At 40.5% G+C, this 21,306-nt stretch overlaps 1 protein-coding gene across 5 annotated transcripts in view; it reads right to left on the reverse strand.

Annotated features, from left to right (window-relative positions):
• The window catches only part of LOC143041758 (tudor domain-containing protein 7-like), a 566,748-nt gene that overhangs the window by 291,329 nt on the left and 254,113 nt on the right, over positions 1-21,306 (reverse strand). For all 5 annotated transcript variants that reach the window (XM_076213779.1, XM_076213782.1, XM_076213783.1 and 2 more), the window contains one exon: positions 20,133-20,301. In XM_076213779.1, the coding sequence (XP_076069894.1) occupies positions 20,133-20,301 (169 nt within the window). The remainder of the gene's footprint in view (positions 1-20,132; positions 20,302-21,306) is intronic.

Here is a 21,306-nt window from a genome sequence, read left to right on the forward strand (position 1 = left end):
CTTACGTTCATTCGTTTTACGTTTTGTTTGTTTTACGTTTTGTTTATTTTACGTTTGAACCGACTGTAAAAAAAAAATTGTAAAAAAAAAAATTGTTGATTTTTTTAGTTTAGCGCGCTCTCCGTAGTTCAAACGATACTTACACATGACGCTGCGTCCATTGTTTACATGGCACAAATGACAGACTGAACATGCCTTGCCTCCTCCTCCTCCTCCTCCACCATCTCAATTTATGTTGCTTGAATTTTATTTGAAATTAATGTTATTATTTTAAAATGTTATGTGTATAATTAATGATTTAGGGGTGTTTTATAAGATACGGTAATAGAATTTACGGATGTATAGTACGGTAACAACTTACGTTCATTTTCAACTTACGTTCGGCCGTTCAGAACGTAACTACAACGTAAGTTGAGGAGTGTCTGTATTAAGTCGCTGTTTAACAGTGTATACAACCTCATTTATGTGATGAGTGAATGTCAACCTTTTGTCCAAAACCAGATCCAAGTATTTTACTTCATCTTCATATGGTAATATGACACCCTCTAGGAATAGTGTTGGTATCTCTTCCTTGCGTCTTAGTCTGGAAAACCTTATGGTTTTGGTTTTTTCAGCAGAGAATCTGAAGCCCCTGCAATTAGCCCATGCTGTTGCTAAGTTAATAACCTCTTGAATCTTTTGGCCTGTTTCTAATGTTGTTGATTTGCTGCACACAATAGCGAAGTCATCAGCATAAGCCAATCCATGAACTCCTGTGGGAACTTGTTCTAACAAACTATAAATGGCTATGCTGAAGAGTGTAGGACTCAGAACACTTCCTTGGGGAATCCCTTCCTCTTGAAGATATGCACAAGAGAAAGAAGAGCCCACTCGGACTTTTAGATAACAGTCAGACAAGAAATCCTTTAAACAATTGAACATATTACCCCCGATACCCCACTCTGCAACTTGCTTCAGAATGCCTACCCGCCAGGTAGTATCGTAGGCATTTTTCAAGTAAAAAAAACACAGCGATGCTCAAGTTCTGAATTGCAAAGGCATTCTGAATCTCACGAGTGATAAAGAGTAAGGGGTCCAGAGTGCACTTATTTCTTCTAAATCCAAACTGTCAGTTAGATAGGAGATTTTTAGATTCCAAAAACCAAACTAAACGCATATTAACCATTCTTTCACAGATCTTACAAATGCAGCTAGTGAGAGCAATAGGTCTGTAACTTTGTGGGTCATGAGAGTCTTTTCCTGCCTTTAAGATTCCTATGATAACACAACGTAACATTTTTTTTTTCAAAAGTTTTGTTTATTGTATTTTTTTTAGAGTTTATTAATCCATTTTTCCTGCTGATTTCTAATATGCAATTATTGTTTCTGTATCATCGACCGTTATAGAAATACAGTCAAACCTCGGTTATCGAACGCTTCTGTTCTCGACCAAATCGGTTTTCGACCAAAAAGTTCGAGAATTTTACGTCTCAGAACTCGACCAAATTTCGGCTCTCGAACAAACCGAAAGAAGCCGAGCGTACCCGAACGCGGCTCACTCGCGAGCCGAGAGAACTCGAATGCTAAGGACGCTTCCTCTGTAGCGCATTTGCGATCAAAGTTCATTCCGAGCAGACGTGTTCGTTCTTATTTACGTAAATCTGACTTTTTTCATCTTTGCATCGTGTATTAGCCCCTAATCATGGGTCCAAAGAAAGCAAGTTCAAGTGGTGAAGAAAAGAGGAAAGTAGTGCGCAAAACTATTGAATTTAAAAAAGAATTAATAGCGAAATATGAATCTGGCGTTCGTGTGTCTGCGTTGGCTAAGGAGTTTGGGATGGCGAAATCGACGATAAGCACCATCCTAAAAAATAAAGACCAGGTTAAAGCAAGTGATGTGGCTAAAGGATCAAGTGTTTTTAGCAAACAAAGGCCACAGGTATTGGAGGAAGTGGAGAAACTTTTGCTGATTTTCGTAAATGAGAAACAGTTAGCAGGTGATACTCTTAGTGAAGATGCAATTTGTGCCAAAGCAAGACAATTGTATGAAGATTTGATAAAAAAAAGATCCTAGCATTATTCCGGAAGGGTTTGATTTTAAAGCAAGCAGAGGGTGGTTTGAAAAGTTTAAGAAAAGAAGTGGGATACACTTATTTATGGTAAACAGTATACAGTGCAGTTTATGGTGTAAAATAGTAAAAAAAAAAAAATTAGAAAAAGTTGTTTTTTAGACTTGGAACGGATTAAAATTATTTACATTGATTACAATGGGAAAAATTGTTTCGGTTTTCGAACAAATCGCTTTTCGAACAGCCTTCTCGAACGGATTATGTTCGAAAACCGAGGTTTGACTGTACATATAATTTCAATGTTACCATGTATATTTTGGAATTGTTATGTGGTCTGCTACTAAATGTTTATCTAATTTTCTCTTTCAGATCAATGACTGAACTATTTACCTGTTAAGATGGCTACTAGAGGATGTGAAAATTCTCCTGATACATTTTGCTATGTGTGTGGTTATTATATTGGGAAAAAACAAGTACTACATAAGATCGTGAGAGGTGCTAAAGTGTGGATAGCGTACAGACTCTATTTTGGAATGCCCATGGGTGACCAGGACAAGCCATGGGCACCTCATGTGATATGTGGAAGCTGCCGATCTACTCTAGAAGGATGGCTGAGAGGTACAGGAGGGGCAATGCCTTTTGCCATTCCTAGAATATGGTGAGAGCCAAAGAGCCATCACGACGACTGCTACTTTTGTATGATTGATGTGACGAAGCACAGGAAAGTGAAAGGAAGACAAGCTCTGCAGTATCCAGACATACCATCATCTAGAGCACCTGTCCCACATGATGATAGCTTACCAGTACCATAACCACCAGAAAATGCAAGTTTATTTTTATCATCCTCTCTTTACTTTTAATTAAATTCAATATTAAATACTTAATATACATTCACTTTCGTAAAGATATATGGAATACTAATGCTATTCGTCTTTGTTGAAGTTGCTATATTTAGTTATTTCTTTCTTTCCAGATGGAAGATGCAATGGAAATTTCATCTGAAGGGTCAGCAGGTAGCAGCAGCCATGAAATAGGAGACGAAGATTTCGCACCAAGAACGACTTCGGAGCCTCACTTTCCAAGTCAGAGTGAGCTAGATGACTTAATCAGAGACTTAGGTCTTACTAAGTCAGGAGCTGAGCTTCTTACATCAAGAATGAAAGAATGGAATCTACTAGGAGAAGACTGCATGACATCTGTGTACCGGAAACGAAAACGGAAACTGGAAACTGGAAAGAGCGATGACGAAAGTTGAAAGAGAAGCTTGGTGTTCATTTCGTGATGTAGTTCGTGGATTCCTAAGAAATCACAAGGACCCTAATTATAAATAAATAGTGGCAAAGCTTATTGAGAACTTCAGGAAACTTGGTTGTTGTATGTCCTTGAATATACATTTCTTGCATTCTCACCTAGATTTCTTCCCCGAAAACTTGGGGACTGTCAGTGAGGAGCATGGCGAGAGATTTCATCAGGATATCGCAACTATGGAAAGAAGATATCATGGACGATGGAATACTGCTATGATGGGAGATTACATATGGTCACTAGTCAGAAAAGACGAAAGCATGCATTCTAGAAAATCTCGATCGTCAAAGCACTTCTAATCATGAGAAGTCATCAAAACACTTGCAGTGCAAAGTTGTGTTGTTTATTTTGTTCTTACTAATATTGTAGCTCTTAAATACACTTCATATTATGAAAAAAATACTAGATGTTGTATAATAATCCTTAGAATGCTAAAGTAGATTGAATCAATTAACTACTGTAGAGAAAGGTTGCGTATATAACAATAAGATATAAAATCAAGAATAAATAAAGAAATATCGATGTTACATCAAAATTAATGTGATATTTGGATTTAGTGACACGAAATACATATATAAACATGAAAAAATACAAATAAACAAAACATGTGTTACATTGTGTAATTGAAGTCTTCCAAGATTTAGGAGAAGATCCACAAGACCAAAATTTGTTCAGCACATTTAAAAGGAATTTATTTGACGATATGGATAAGTGACCAGCCATGGAATAAAGAATGTCATCCTCTCCAGGAGAGGTTGGGGAGAATAAAGATATAGCATGATCCATTTCATTCAAGGTGAAAAGAAGATTATATGCCTCCGAGTTCGTATTGGTGGGAGGAATAATCGTGGTCTTGGCTCTAATTCTTCTGAAATCATGTGAATAATGTAGTGGACTTGAAATATCAGCATAATGTCTTCCAAAAGCCTCTGCTACTTCTCTTGTATCTGATATAAGAGTCATTTATCTTCAGAATGGGTAAAGGAGATGGAGTAAACTTTCCCTGTAATTTTCCAATCCTATTCCATACTAAGGTAGGGGAAGAGTCATATTTCAACTCGCTAATATATTTAATGAAGGATTCCCTCCTTTCTTGAAGATTTTCTTCTGCTTTGCTCGAGCTCTTCTGTACGCTATCTTATTGACTAAACAAGGATATCTCCGATATCTCTTATAGCAAGTTCTTGTAATCTTTCTGCTTAAAGCACATTCATCGTTTCACCAGGGGACTACTGGGCGTTGAGGTTTACCGGCTGTCCTAGGAATGGAAGAGAAAGCACCAGAAAGTATGATGTCTACCAGATAATCATATGCATCAGAGTTACTACAAAAATCACTAGTCTTATGATTAATCTCTGTGGATCTCCTAAATAATTCCCAATTAGCTTCTCCTGTCTTCCATTTAGGTAAGCAAGAGGAGGGAGTGTTCTTTAAATATTTTATATGGATAGGCCAGTGGTTGTTACCATGTAGATCTTCATCTATTGACCAACTGTAGTCTAATCTTAACCCCTTCCATACGGTGCCGCATACATAGGCAGCATGAGGAGCAAGTGGATACGTGAGGCTGCCATATCGGCGTCTTGATTATATTTATTGTAGTTGCCCCTGCGTAATGACATACTCTCTAAACTGTCTTCATCACATTTTCTATGGTTATCAAAATTCACGGGTGAAAGAGAGAACGATCGATATGAGCTGTGACTATATTTTATGATGCGAGTATTACTACGACACATCATACGTCTGGCAGCTAATGCTGCCCGCGAGATTTTGGCCCGTACTGAAGAGGTTAAGGATGATGAACAAATAGTTAGGTCTATAGCAGAACTTGAGTTCTGAAAGACATCAAACCTAGTTTTGGAACAGTCATTCATCAAAATGACATCGTTATTATCAATAAATTCTTCAATTATATTGCCCCAGGGGTCACACCTTGATTCACCCCATTGAGGATGCTTGGCATTAAAGTTACCCATTAAAATAAAAGGCTCAGGGAGCTGGTCAACCAAAGATTGTAGGTCATTTAACTCAAACTGACGGGGGTGGTTATATATGTCTACGAGTCGATCTTCCAGTTCAGGTTCCAAATACAAAGAACATAGAGTGATCCATTTAGTGGTAAAGATTTGTACTGCACAAGCCTGCAACACCGAATGTAGATGGACACTTCTGTGGTTTACAGATTTCTTAACAATGATACCAGTACCTCCATGGGCACGGCCCCCAATCATAGGAGATCTGTAAAATTTATAATTAAGTCCAACATTAGGGGATAAATCGCCAAGCATAGTTTCTTGCAGACAAATAGTAGACACATCATGTTCTTTAAAGAGAATCCCAACCTGCTCTCGATGAGAATTAAAACCTTGAATATTCCATTGAATTATGGACATTATACTGTTTTCTTTTTCTTTTTTGGGTCTACTGGTCTGGAAAGAGAAGTCTAGGAGAGAGAGGGTCTACAAGATGGGTTCTTTTCTAATTTCTTTGCTTTCGCGGGTGGCATCCTCCTCTCTGACAAAGGTCCGACCGACGATGTAGAGTCTGGGTTATTAGTTCCTTTCTTAGATTGCTTATCACGATTTGGGGAAGAAGATGGAGATGAGGGTGGACTGTGGAGTCTTTTACTGCGCACAGCTTCAGACTCCATAGTTTTGCTTCTGTGCGCCTCAACTGAGTGAGGCATATCAGTCCGTGATCCCTTTATTGGGGAGCCCCCCAAGTTTGGAAGGTTGACTGATTGAGAGGAGGCTTTATTAAAGGAACCCTGTGGGGTTTCAGCAATGGGAACTTTAGGTGCCCCTCTAGATGGGGCAGGAGACATTCCCTCAACTCGGGATGGGAGAACCTCCGCAGAGGAGGGTTGAGGAGTACTACAATTTCCAAGTTGTGGAGCAGAACGATTAAGTCTAGTAGTGACTCTTTCACGTTGAGGCTTGGGTTCAGCATTTGGTTGATCTTCATTGCTTCTGTGCACCTCTACCAAGTGAGGCACACTAGGTATTCTATGACTCAATGACATTATGGACAAACCAACAAATGCATTTTGGTTGTTTTCTCTATATCAATACCTAGCTTAACCCATTCAACTCCGATGACAAGATGTCTTGTCATTTGGTCAAATAAAACAAAAAATCATAAAACACCAAAATGTTTGATCAAACACCAGAAAAATATGACGTCAATCCTCGCTTCGCTGCGAGCGAAGCGAGGATTGACGTCATATTTTTCTGGTGTTTGATCAAACATTTTGGTGTTTTATGATTTTTTGTTTTATTTGACCAAATGACAAGACATCTTGTCATCGGAGTTGAATGGGTTAAAACCCTTTGTTCTCTGAACACTCATAACCTCTACTGGTAGCACATTCAATCTTTCAATGGTCCCAATTGCTCAGTTGAATCCTTTCAATCTTTTCTTGAAAGAAGTTTTGCTTCATATTCTCTATTTGTCTACTAAACTTTACTTGTTTATAATGTTTTTCTACATTGCACTTCTACATAATTATTATATTTCCTCTTTTTTTGTTATTACTATCTATATACCAAAAGGATTCTTCCACCTTATAAGGGAGGTAGCCTACCAAGGCACACCCCCACTCCCAACACATCAAGTACCTACTTGTTTCCTTTTTATCTCAGCTCCTGGAGGATGAAGGGCATACCTACCCCAGCCCAATGTCCAGGTCAGAAGCAATGCACCAATACACAGAAATTCATAGCAAGACCCAACAGCTGATGTTGGTTTACCCCACTGCTTCATTTATATAGTGACCATCCCTCTTCATCAAAATATTCACACATTCAACCTCCCCCATCCCCTCACCCACTTCCTAATATGCATCACAGCATCATTCACACACAACCATTCTCCACTCACCGTTATCTTCTGTATTCTCCCTTCCTTAACAGACATTCCCCTCTTTCCCATCACCCCTTTTACCCCATCCATCCATCTCTTCTTTGGTTGCATCCTCATGTTCACTCCATCCACCTCTGCCTCCCAATCTTTTTTTACTAATCTTTCTTTACTCATTCTTTCAATGTGTCCAAACCATCCTAATACTCTCTCGTCAACCCTATCTCCCAACTCCTTTTCCAACCCCACTCTCCTCCTCACCTTGTTTCTCTCTCTATCCAGCCAAGTAACCCCAACCATACTCAGGCATTTCACCTCGGACACATACATTTGTCGTCGGAGACGAAGTCCAGCAATTGAGCTCCGAGTTAATGGTTTGTTGATTGAATCAGGAAAAATGCGGTGTTGTTTTTGGGATGTAGGGTTGTGTTCTCAAGTGACCAGTAAGGTACCATATCCAGTATTTGAAAAGTATAGTTTTAGCACAAAATAGAGGAAAGTAAAGAAGAAAAAAAGACTTATTGAACCAACAAAGAGAGGAATAGATATGAGTAGAGTGGAGTCACCACTGGGAGTGATCCCAAAGAGAATGTGTATAAGCGTCACTACGAAGATGACTCAAAGGTATGAAAGCAATGAATTTTTGGGTTTTCAGAGGGAAAGGGGAGCAATAGAAAAAATAATGGATATGGAAAGAGAAACTAGGATTAGCAGGGCACTAAGGAATCAAAACATCAATGACTTGATGGATGTATTGATTTAAAAATAGACTATAGAGCTTTGCAAATAGAGATGTCAAATGTACGCAGAACCAATGACAAAATAAACAGTTGAGTTAAATGATCTACAAAGTGAACTAAATATGATTAAAAGAGAAGATGAAAGAAAGAAAAACGAGGATAGAAGCAAAAATGAAGAACTAAAGAGGTCAAAGAACAATTACAAGTAGTGATCAAAAAGATGGGAGAATCAGAGACGGATCTCATTGAAATGAAAAAATCAGTGGAAACAGGAATGTGAAAATCAAAAAATCTCTTTCAAGAAATAGTAAAACAGCAGGTAGAAGAGAATGCAAAGGAATTAACGATTAGACAACTTTATGGATGGAGATGACAGGTGGTGATGGATACGGAGCTGCCTAGTGTAGGCCTTATGGTCCTTTATTTCTTATGTTCTTCTGTCCTCTCCCGTCCTTCCTCAACAGACATTCCCCTCTTCCCCAAAGCCCCCCTTCACCCCATCCATCCACCTCATCTTAGGACGTCCCCTCATGTTCACTCCCTCCACATCTGCCTTCCATACCTCTTTTACTAGTCTTTCTTCACTCATTCTTTCCATGTGTCCAAACCATCCTAATACTCTTTCATCAACCCTATCTCCCAACTCCCTTTCCACCCCCATTCTCCTCCTCACCTCCTCATTTCTCACTCTATCTAGCCTAGTAACCCCCATCATACTTCTCAGACACCTCATCTCACATTCAAACTCCTCTCTTCCTCTCTTATGTTCCATGTTTCTGCCCCATACAGTGCTGTTGGCACAATCACTCCTTCATACAGTCTCCTCTTAGCATCCATTCCCAAATGTCTATTCCTCATTACACTCTTCAATCCACCAAGGCATTTACTCGCTTCTCTCAATCTACATTCTACCTCCACTTTCACTCCACCTTTTCCTGCCATATTTGCACCCAAATATCTAAAACTATCCACTTCCTCCAGTCGCTCTCCCTTAATGCTCACTTCCAGATTACTGCCACTTTCACCCCTTGTACATCTCATCACCTTACTTTTACCCACATTTATCTTTAGCTTTCTTCTATCACATACTCTCCCAAACTCTGTCACCAGCTTCCTCAATCCCTCCTCCGATCCTGCCACAAGCACAGTGTCGTCCGCAAACAACAGCTGGCTCACCTCCCACTTTTCTCCATTTTCTTTAACCATCTCCAATTCCTGATCCACTACCCTTGCATTTACCTCTCGCACTACCCCATCCATGTATAAGTTGAACAGCCAGGGCAACATAACGCATCCTTGACGAAGGAAATCGACAATGTGCATAGAATAGGCACACACTCTGAAGAAAAACACTACAGGCCAATAAAAATCAAACTAATGACTCAAATGATAGCTGAAGAGATACTATTGAAAGCAGCAAAACTAGCTAACAGTGAAAATGACAAAAATGTGTGTATAAAAAAAAGAATTGAACAATGCAGAAATAGAGAAAGATGGGGCACTAAGAAATGAAGCTAAGGAAAAAAATGAGAACAGCCTGATTTTTTTTTTTTTTTTTTTTTTTTTTTAGAGAGAGAGAGAGCACTGGATCTGAGGCTGAGAAAATGGTACATCAGAAAAATGGAAACATTAAAAAAAAGAGAGGGAAGAAAAGAAAAAATTAAAAGTGGCATCCACAAACATGGATGGTATGATTTCTGTAATAAATGAATTAAATAAGTATTTGTTAATAGAGAAACTAGACATAATGGGAATTGTGGAGACAAAACTGAAAGGTCCTATATCAAGTATGGTGGAACAAGGTTTATACAACCATTGGTCGAAAAACAGAATGGATCAACAGGGGGAAGGAGTCATGTTATTGAATAGAAAGGGATTAAATGTGATAAAGATAACAAAAGGTAAAGATAATGTGGAAATGATCGAGATGGAAGTTGAAAGTAGCATTATGAAAAGCAGAAAATTTATAGTAGTATATGAGGTGTCCGGAGGTAAAGGGACGACATCGCCAATACCTGATTTTGAGTAAAACATGTTCAAAGTTGAAATATCAATACTGGACATTTCTCTTGACTTATTACATCCATGTTTATATGTATTTTACTTGTCTTGCCTAGCCATATATGAAAAAACGAAAAAACAATAATGTTGTGTTGGAAAAGAAAATCATAACACACCTGCGTAAGCTTGTAAATTATGATGACGGTACAATCCCGGAGTTCCAAATTAATTTAATGTAAAAGACGCTATCTTCATGGCTTTGTTAGCTTGGCAGGATGTCAAAAAACAAACCTTGATGCGATGTTGGTGTAAATTATATCCCTTGATCATGTTTGAAGAGGCAGATGATTCTGACTTTGAAGGGTTTGGTGGCAAGAGAAATTCATTGGTGAGTTGAGGGAGATGGGTGGTGGTGCTAAACTTAGCGTAACAGATGAGGAGCTAAAAGAGTGGGTAGATGTGGACAAAGACGAAGCGGTAACATTCACTCCAACTGATGAGGAACTTATCAATGCGGTAATTGAAGATAATCTTGAGAAGATGACAGAGGCATATAGTAAGGAAGATGCTGCAAATGGTTTAGCTGTCTTTGTTAAGTTTGCAGAGCAGTGCAGCTATATGTCCACTGGAGATGTTATGTCTCTTCACTGCATTCAGAATGAGTTTTTATTGCAATGAGGAAAGAGCTGCAAACAAGCTGACATGAGAAACTATCTTAAAGTAGGTTGAAAGGGAAAGAAAGAGTGGCAAACAAGTACAGAGGATAATGATAAACTGGTGTGATGAACTGGATGTTGGCGAGTGAGGTGGTTTTGTTTATTTGTTTATGTGCTTTTTATGTTAAGTTAAATGTTTATGTTATGTTAAATGTTGTTAATAGTGAATAAAATGAGTTGATTGTAGACATAGTGTTTTTGTAACCCTTCACTTATTTTAGTAACCCCTTCAGAAAAGTTCAGAGAAGGTTAGTGTCTAGTGATGAACTGTATGTTGGCGAGTGAGGTGGTGACGGCGCAATCATGTGATGCTTTGTTTATGTTACAGTATGTGATACTACCGGTATATGTTAACTGACATTAATAGTGAGTAAAGGGGGTGATTGTAGACATATTTCTGTACCCCTTCACTTACTTTAGCAACCCCTTCAAGTATCCGGAATTTTTGAGTATCCGGCATGCCTTTGGTCCCAGTGATGATAAGAGAGCTTTTACTGTATATAGATATATGCAGGGAGGAAAAAAGAAACTACAAAAAAGATATATTAGATAAATGCTAGGACCAACCTAAACTATTTTACAGATATGTAAACGATAAACTAAAAGACAAACATGAAATAGTGAAACTGCATGAAAGAAACAAAGAATATATAGAAGATGTAGAAATGGCTGAAGTAATGACCAGGCACTTTAGGTCTGTATCTATAATTGAAAGCTCACAAAGTTGGGATGAAGGACAGTGAGAAAGATCTCCCAAAATGAAGAAATAACAGTGACACAGAAAGAAATAAAGGACCAAATAAAGAACCCTGATGTCAGAAAGTCATACGGGTCTGATGGAATTGTGAACTGGATATTGAAAGAATGTATAGATGAACTTACAAAATACACAAGATGACTTCTCACTCAAAGAAGGAAAAGTACCACAAGATTGGAAAAATGTAAATATTGTACCAATATACAAAGGAGGAGACAAAGAAAATCCAATGAACTATAGACCAGTATCCCTTACAAGCACAATAGCAAAATTATGCGAATTTATTAAAAATACATGGATTAAACACTTGGAAGAGAACAATATACTAAACCCTAAACAATTGGGTTTTAGAAATGGAAGATAACGTACTACAAAATTTAATATGCTTTTACTCAAGATTAATAGAAATAATACAAGAAAGAGATGGATGGGCAGATTGTGCTTTCTTGGACTTACACAAGGCTTTTGACAAAGTACCACACAAAAAAGCTAATAAAGATTGAAATAATAGTTGGAATACAAGGAAAATTATTGGAATGGATGAAAGATTTCTTGAACAGAAGAAAACTGAAGGTGGTACTTGGTGACAAGAACTAAAATTGGGAAGATATGAGAAGTGGAGTCCCTCAAGGCTATGTATTGGCTCCGATAATGTTTGCTATTTATATAAATGACATGAAGGCGTGGAATGTTATATGAACTTCTTTGCAGATGATGTGAAACTATTAACCACTTCAGTACGGGACTTAAATCTCGCGGGCAGCAGCCAATGCCAGCCGTATGACGTAACGTAATAATATTCGCATCATAAAATATAGTCGCCGCTTATATCGATCGTTCTCTCTTTCACCCGCGAATTTTGAAAACCACAGAGAATGGGATTCAGGGCGCATTTGGGAGAATGTAAAAACACAGGGGCGACTACAATAAATATAATCAAGACGCCAATATGGCAGTGTCACGAATCCACTTGCTCCTCATGACGCCTACGTGTGCGGCACCGTATGGAAGGGGTTAAAGAGAGTAAGTACAGAGGAAGACTGCAAATCTTTTCAAGAAGACCTGGACAAAGTCTGGAAATGGAGTCAAAAGAGTGAAGTGAACTTCAACATTAAGAAATGAAGTATAATGGAATTTGCAAAAAGCAAAAATAGAATATCAGGGCAATATAAAATTGGTACAAAGGAAGTTAAAAAAGTAAACTCAGAAAGGGGCCTGGGAGTACATACATACATACATATACCAAGGCTTTTTCCCCCTTACTAGGGAGGTAGCCAAAAAGGAAAAGGCATAAAAATCATTCCCACCCATTCCATCCCCGAAAACACTCCACACCCCTCCACTCTCTCTCCCATCTTAGCACCTCCTAGATGACGGGTCATCCCTGCACCCTGTCCACTACCCTGGGTCAGAAGCAGTGTCGCAAGACACAGCACATCCATAGCAAGGCCGCTTCATTAAATCGGCGACACCCCCTCTCCGTCCCCCCATATAAAGGAGAGGACGGGGAGAAATCCCTTCGGGCTGCATCAAAATTTTGCTAACACTACCTCACCCCCCATTCCCCCGCCCATTCCACCTCATGCATCACAACATCCTCCATATACAACCATTCTCCATTCAACCCTGTCTTCTGTCCTCTCCCGTCCTTCCTCAACAGACATTCCCCTCTTCCCCAAAGCCCCCTTCACCCCATACATCCATCTCATCTTAGGACGTCCCCTCATGTTCACTCCCTCCACATCTGCCTTCCATACCTCCTTTAGTAGTCTTTCTTCACTCATTCTTTCCATGTGTCCAAACCATCCTAATACTCTTTCATCAACCCTATCTCCCAACTCCCTTTCCACCCATGTTCTCCTCCTCACCTCCTCATTTCTCACTCTATCTAGCCTAGTAACCCCCATCATACTTCTCAGACACTTCATCTTAAACACATTCAAGCTCCTTCTCTCTTCCTCTCTTATGTTCCATGTTTCTGCTCCATACAGTGTTGTTGGCACAATCACTTCTTTATACAGTCTCCTCTTAGCATCCATTCCCAAATGTCTATTCCTCATTACACTTTTTAGTCCACCAAGGCATTTACTCGCTTCTCTCAATCTACATTCTACCTCCACTTTCACTCCACTTTTTCCTGCCACATTTGCACCCAAATATCTAAAACTATCCACTTCCTCCAGTTGCTCTCCCTTAATGCTCACTTCCACTTTCACCCCTTGTACATCTCATCACCTTACTTTTACCCACATTTATCTTCAGCTTTCTTCTATCACACACTCTCCCAAACTCTGTCACCAGCTTCCTCAATCCCTCCTCCGATCCTGCCACAAGCGCAGTGTCATCCGCAAACAACAGCTGGCTCACCTCCCACTTTTCTCCATTTTCTTTAACCATCTCCAATCCCTGACCCACTACCCTTGCATTTACCTCTCGCACTACCCCATCCATGTATAAGTTGAACAGCCAGGGTGACATAACACATCCTTGACGAAGTCCCACCTTTACCTCAAACCACTCACTCTCTCCATTTCTAATCCTGACACAGGCTCTACTACTCTCATAAAAATTCTTGACAGCTCCGAGAAGCTTTCCTCCTATCCCGTATATCCGCATAACCTCCCACAGTGCCTTTCTGTCTACCCTGTCATAAGCCTTTTCCAGATCCATAAAGGCCCAAAAAGCATCCTTCCCCTTTCCTATAGCTTTCTCACATATCTGTCTTACCACAAAAATCTGATCTACACAACCTCTTCCCGTCCTAAATCCACACTCTTCCTCACCAATTACTCCTTCTCTTCCTCTCCTAATCCTCTCAATCAAGATCCTCCCATAAGCCTTCCCAACTACACTTAACAAGCTAATCCCTCTGAAACTACTACATTCACACTTGTCCCCCTTTCCCTTGTAAAGTGGAACTATACAAGCACTCCTCCAGTCCTCTGGCACTCTACCTTCTCTCCAGCAAACATTAAATAACCTCACCAACCAGTCCACCATCACTATACCTCCTTTTTTATGACATTCTGCATGGCATCTATCCAGACCAGGTGCCTTACCTGCTTTCATCATCTTAACTGCTGCCTTCACTTCATCCTTCCTTATTTCTCCTCCATTTTCCTCACTCATCACTCTCATTTTCTTAGCATTTCCCACTGCAGCTATCTTTCCTTCCCTATCCTCCTTCACATTTAGCAACTCCCTAAAATATTCTGCCCATCTTCCCCTTATTGCCTTCTCCTCCATTATCATCTCTCCATATGCACCTTTTACCTTTTCTTCTCTACTTGATTTGCCTCCTCTTCCTCTCTTAATTTCTTTCCAAAACATCTTTTTATTACTTTTAAAATTTTCTGTCATACTCTTACCCCATTTCACATCTGCTCTCCTCTTTGCCTCCTTCACCTTTTTCTTTACTTCTCTTTTCTTTTCTTTGTACCTCTCATATGACTCCCTCGTCCTATTTTGTAACCAATCTGTGTAAGCTCGCTTCTTCTCTTCTACAACCTTCTTCATTTCCTCATCCCACCATTCACTACCCTTTCTTCTATTTCCTCCTGTCCTTCTTGTTCCACACACCATCTTTGCACACTTTATGACTCCCTCCTTGAACCATCCCCATTCCTCCTCCACACCTACCTCTACTCTATCCTTCACTCACTCCCACTCCTCCTTCAGCTTCTTCTTGTACTCCTTCTCCTTTTCCTCTTCATTGAAAGAGTTCACTCTAAGCACCTCCCTACCTTTTGTCCCTTTCCTCTTTCTCCATCTATCCTCCACTCGCAACTTACCTTCCACCAAAAAATGATCTGATATTCCCCCATCCTCTCCCCTTAGCACATGTACATCCTTAGCTCTTCCTATCAAAATCCTATTTACCACTACATAGTCCATTAAAGCTCTATCTACCACCCTTCTATCCACCACCCTCTCCCATGTGTACTTATGCTTGACTTTCTTCAGAAACACTGTATTTGCTATCATCAACTCTCTAGACACATTTCCACCATCAACTCTCCACTACGATTTTTTCCTGGAACTCCACATTTCCCAACCACTCCATCAATTGGATCCTTTCCTACCCTAGCATTAAGGTCTCCCAGAACTATTACATTTACACTTCTCCCTAAATCCTCTATGCACTCATTTAAATCTATCCAAAAGGCCTCCCTTTCTTCTACACTCTTCTCACTGCCAGGCCCATATGCACTTACAAAGACCCACATCTCCTTTCCCAGTTTCACCTTCATCCACATTATCCTTGAGGAAACCTCCTTCCACTCCACTACACATTTACCTATCTCTTCACTTACTAGTATAGCCACCCCTTCCCTCCCTCGCCCTCTCTTCACTCCTGATAACCTCCCACTTACACTCCCAAACTTACAATCACCCTTCCCTTTCAGCTTAGTCTCACAAACATACTACCTATCTCTTCCCTTTTACTCTCATCTGTACCACATCCATGCACATTAAAAGACCCAAACCTTAGGGTGCTGGTCTGAGAACTTCCAGACCCTCTTATGCCTTTGCCTTTACTTTTAGGAATGTGCCCTGTGGGGCTACAAGGAGAAGGATGCCTAGTCCCAATCCCCATCCCTTTCTTCTCGCCTCTTACGATCCAAGTGGGAATACTTGGTGGCAGTATTCTTTTCCCCCACCACAGAAAAAGAAATACTCAGAGAAATTGTACAGGACAGCAACAAGGGGTTGGGGGACAGCATAACGGAGGGACAGTCGTAGTATAAAAGTGTCATCATTTCTCTATGAACAGAGTTTTCCTTTATCATAGACAAAATGATGTGTGGCTCTGGTCCGTAGGGGCGCCCCATATAGACCCTAAAGTATCAACTGCATGCTACTTTTGCCACAATAACAAGCAGCCAATACCCCAGACGGGAGTAATTATCTCAAATGACATGACACTAGACAAACATGTCAACAAATTAGTCGGAGAAACTTTGAACTAAATAAGATAAATGAAAGTGGCCTCTGACTACATGGATGAAGAAATGGTAAAGAAAATACTAGTTACACTGATAAGACTAAAATAGGAATACACAGCATCACTATGGACACCTAATACCAAAAAAACAAAGAAACTAGAAAGAATTCAAAGAGCAACAACAAAGATGGCACCAATACTTTGAAACATGACATACGAACAAAGATTGGACAAACCAAATTTACCAATCCTGGAACAAAGAAGAGAAAGAGGTGATTTGATATCCACATGGGAGAGGGTGGTGGAGGGAAGGGTGGTAGATAGAGCGCTAATGGATTATGTAGTGGTAAATAGGATTATGATAGGAAGAGTTAAGGATGTACATGTGCTAAGGGGAGAGGGTGGGGGAATATCAGATCATTTTTTGGTGGAAGGTAAGCTGAGAGTGGAGGATAGATGGAGAAGGAGGAAAGGGACAAAAGGTAGGGAGGTTCTTAGAGTGAACTCCTTGAATGAAAAGGAAAAGGAGAAGGAGTACGAAAAGAAGCTGAAGGAGGAGTGGGAGGGAGTAAAGGATAGAGCAGAGATGGGTGTGGAGGAGGAATGGGGATGGTTCAAGGAGGGAGTCTTAAAGTGTGCAAGGATGGTGTGTGGAACAAGAAGGACAGGGGGAAATAGAAGAAAGGGTAGTGAATGGTGGGATGAGGAAACAAAGAAGGCTGTAGAAGAGAAGAAACGAGCATTCACAGATTGGTTACAAAAGAGGACAGGGGAGTCATATGAGACGTACAAAGAAAAGAAAAGAGAAGTAAAGCAAAAGGTAAAGGAGGCAAAGAGAAGAGCAGATGTGAAATGGGGTAGGAGTATGACAGAAAATTTTGAAAGTAATAAAAGGATGTTTTGGAAAGAAATTAAGAGAGGAAGAGGAGGCGAATCAAGTAGGGAAGAAAAGGTAAAAGGTACAGATGGAGAGTTGATAATGGAAGAGATGGCAGTGAGCGGAAGATGGGCAGAATATTTTAGGGAGTTGCTGAATGTGAAGGAGGATAGGGAAGGAAAGATAGCTGCAGTGGGAAATGCGAAGAAAATGAGAGTGATGAGTGAGGAGAATGGAGGAGAAATAAGGAAGGATGAGGTGAAGGCAGCTGTAAAGATGATGAAAGCAGGTAAGGCACCTGGTCTGGATGGATGTCATGCAGAATGTCTGAAAAAGGGAGGTGCAGTGATGGTGGACTGATTGGTGAGGTTATTTAATGTTTGCCTAGAGAGGGTAGAGTACCGGAGGACTGGAGTAGTGCCTGTATAGTTCCTCTTTACAAGGGAAAAGGGGACAAGTGTGAATGTAGTAATTTCAGAGGGATTAGCCTGTTGAGTGTAGTAGGGAAGGCTTATGGGAGGATCTTAATTGAGAGGATTAGGAGAGGAACAGAGGGAGTAATTGGTGAGGAACAGTGTGGATTTAGGACGGGTAGAGGTTGTGTAGATCAGATCTTTGTGGTAAGACAGATATGTGAGAAAGCTATAGGAAAGGGGAAGGATGTTTTTTGGGCTTTCATGGATCTGGAAAAGGCTTATGATAGGGTAGACAGAAAGGCACTGTGGGAGGTTATGCAGATTTATGGGATAGGAGGAAAGCTTTTGGGAGCTGTCAAGAGTTTTTATGAGAGTAGTAGAGCATGTGTTAGGATTAGAAATGGAGAGAGTGAGTGGTTTGAAGTAAAGATGGGACTTCGTCAAGGATGCGTTATGTCGCCCTGGCTGTTCAACTTATACATGGATGGGGTGGTGCGAGAGGTGAATGCTAGGAAAGCGAGTCAGGGATTGGAGATGGTTAAAGAAAATGGAGAAAAGTGAGAGGTGAGCCAGCTGTTGTTTGCGGACGACACTGCGCTTGTGGCAGGGTCAGAGGAGGGATTGAGGAAGCTGGTGGCAGAGTTTGGGAGAGTATGTGATAGAAGAAAGCTAAAGATAAATGTGGGTAAAAGTAAGGTGATGAGATGTACAAGGGGTGAAAGTGGCAGTAGACTGGAAGTGAACATTAAGGGAGAGCGACTGGAGGAAGTGGATAGTTTTAGATACTTGGGTGCAAGTGTAGCAGGAAAAGGTGGAGTGAAGGTGGAGGTAGAATGTAGATTGAGAGAAGCGAGTAAATGCCTTGGTGGTTTAAAGAGTGTAATGAGAAATAGACATTTGGGAATGGATGCGAAGAGGAGACTGTATGAAGGAGTGATTGTGCCAACAACACTGTATGGGGCAGAAACGTGGAACATAAGAGAAGAAGAGAGAAGGAGTTTGAATGTGTTTGAGATGAGGTGTCTGAGAAGTATGGTGGGGGTTACTAGGCTAGATAGAGTGAGAAATGAGGAGGTGAGGAGGAGAACAGGGGTGAAAAAGGATTTGGGAGATAGGGTTGATGAAAGAATATTAGGATGGTTTGGACACATGGAAAGAATGAGTGAAGAAAGATTAGTAAAAGAGGTATGGAAGGCAGATGTGGAGGGAGTGAACATGAGGGGACGTCCTAGGATGAGGTGGATGGATGGGGTGAAGGGGGCTTTGGGGAAGAGGGGAATGTCTCTTGAGGAAGGAAGGGAGAGGACGGAAGACAGAGGTGAGTGGAGAATGGTTGTATATGGATGATGTTGTGACTGCATGAGGAGGAATGGGCGGGGAAGTGGGGGGTGGGGTAGTATGTGTGAGTAAATTTTGACGCAGCCCGAAGGGATTTCTCCCCGTCCTCGCCTTATATGCAAAGGGGGACGGAGAGGGGGGGTCGCCGATTAAATGAAGCGGCCTCGCTGTGGATGTACTGTGTCTTGCGACACTGCTTCTGACCCAGGGCGGTGGGCAGGGTGCAGGGATGACCCGTCATCCAGGAGGTGCTCAGATGAGAGGAAGGGTGGGAGGGGTGTGGAGTGTATTTAGGGATGAAATGGGTGGGAGTGTATTTAGGGATGAAATGGGTGGGAGTGTTTTTATGCCTTTCCCTTTTTGGCTACCTCCCTTGGAAGGGGGAAAAAGCCTTGGTATATGTATGTATGTATGAAAGGGATGGAAATTCTTTATAGGGACAGAAGAAATACAAGAAGACACGAGAAGAAACTTAAGAAAGACAGTTACAGAAGAGATCTGAAAAAGAATAACTTTCCACACAGAGTGATAGATATCTGGAACAAACTGAAAGAGGAAACAGTGATTGCTAAAACTATACATGACTAAGAAAAAACTGGATGCGGAAAGATACAATAGCGAGTCACTATGAGCATAGCTCTCTTCCCACAAAATGCAACTAGGTAAATACATTCAAATTCTCTCTTCCTCTCTTATGTTCCATGGTTCTGCCCAATACAGTGCTGTTGGCACAATCACCCCTTCATTCAATCTCTTCTTAACATCCATTGTCAAATGTCTATTCCTAATTACACTTTTTAAACTTGCTTCTCGCCCCCCAAGTATCTAAATCAATCCACTTCCTCTAGCCTCTCTCCCTTAATATTCACTTCCAATTTGCTGCCATCTTCTCCCCTAGTATATCTCATTACCTTACTTTTACCCACACTTATCTTCAACTTCTTTCTTTCACACACTTTCCCAAACTCTGTGACTAACTTCTTTAATCACTCCTCTGATCCTGCTACAAGCACAGTGTTGTCAGCAAACAACAACTGGCTTATCTCCCCAGGGGACATTCCTAAAAGAAAGTACAAGGAAGAAAAGATACAATACAATTAATAAATACTATGGAATAAAGGAGCATACACTATATTCATCTCCAATGAGTCTGAATCTGACATCATCACATGACTGGATATAGGATATATAGACATCCCAAAATTTATCCTCTGGAAGTTTTAGGGGAGGTGGCAGAAGTACATCATTTTCTAGACCCTCAGCTGAAGTATTACTCCTGGGTGAGATGGATGCTGACCTGAAACATGAAAAATGAAACTGCTTTGAATAAAAATCTAAATGTCCTTAATTCTAGGGTAAAAGTGTATGCACAATTAGAATAATTAGTACCAGTCTATGAAAATAAGACATAACAAGCAAAAAGAATAAAAAGCTAATATTCAATCCATCAATCAGTTGTTCCAGGTCTCTCTTGCAGTAGACCCATGACTCGCAGGTAACTAAGCATTGGAGCCCACTGGTCACTCAGAGAAGAAATATTGTATTGTTATCTAGGGACTGTTAGTGTGGGGTGGAGTAGGATGAGGTGTTCACTGTCTTCTCTGTGGTGGTTGTATCTTTGGAAGTTTGATTCTGTGGCCAGACCTATTGTGTTGCTTTTGTCTTTGAGCTGGATGGTGTCCAGAGCACAAGTGTGCCAGTATGATTCTTACTTATCTTCTAAGAGATCTCTCTCTAAGGCTGATTGTCTCTGGATTTTTGGTGAAGTACTGTTTAGTGGTCTGTCTTGAGGAGCTTGTTTAGTTACCTGAATGCAAATATGTTTCTATCATGTATTATTTGGTATTGGCGGGAAGCTATCGTATACATGTTCAACCAGTAGTGCTTGTGTATTTACCTAGTTGTATTTTGCGGGAAGGGGAGCTATGCTCGTGTTGTCCCGCCTTTGTATCTTGCAGTGTCTAGTTTGTTTTTAAACTCATGAATGGTTTTTGCGCATACTATTCCATTGTCCAGTTTGTTCCAAGTGTCCAAAACTCTATGAGGAAAACTGTTTTTCTTCAGTTCTCTTCTATAGCTATGTTTTTTTATTTTCTTTCCATGTCCTCTTGTGTTTCTTTTGTCCCAGTTAAGTAAGTTCTCACTATCGAGTACCTCTGTGCCTTTCATGATTCTGTAGATGGTCAATAGGTCACCTCTCTCTCTTCTTTGCTCCAGTGTCGGTAACTCCAGTTTAGCCAATCTCTCTTCGTATGATAGGTTTGCAAGTGCAGGTGCCATTTTTGTAGCTGCTCTTTGGATT

The sequence above is a fragment of the Oratosquilla oratoria genome, chromosome 32, assembly GCF_046742065.1.
Source record: "Oratosquilla oratoria isolate Oo_2021 chromosome 32, ASM4674206v1, whole genome shotgun sequence".
NCBI classification, from domain to species: Eukaryota; Metazoa; Arthropoda; class Malacostraca; order Stomatopoda; family Squillidae; genus Oratosquilla; species Oratosquilla oratoria.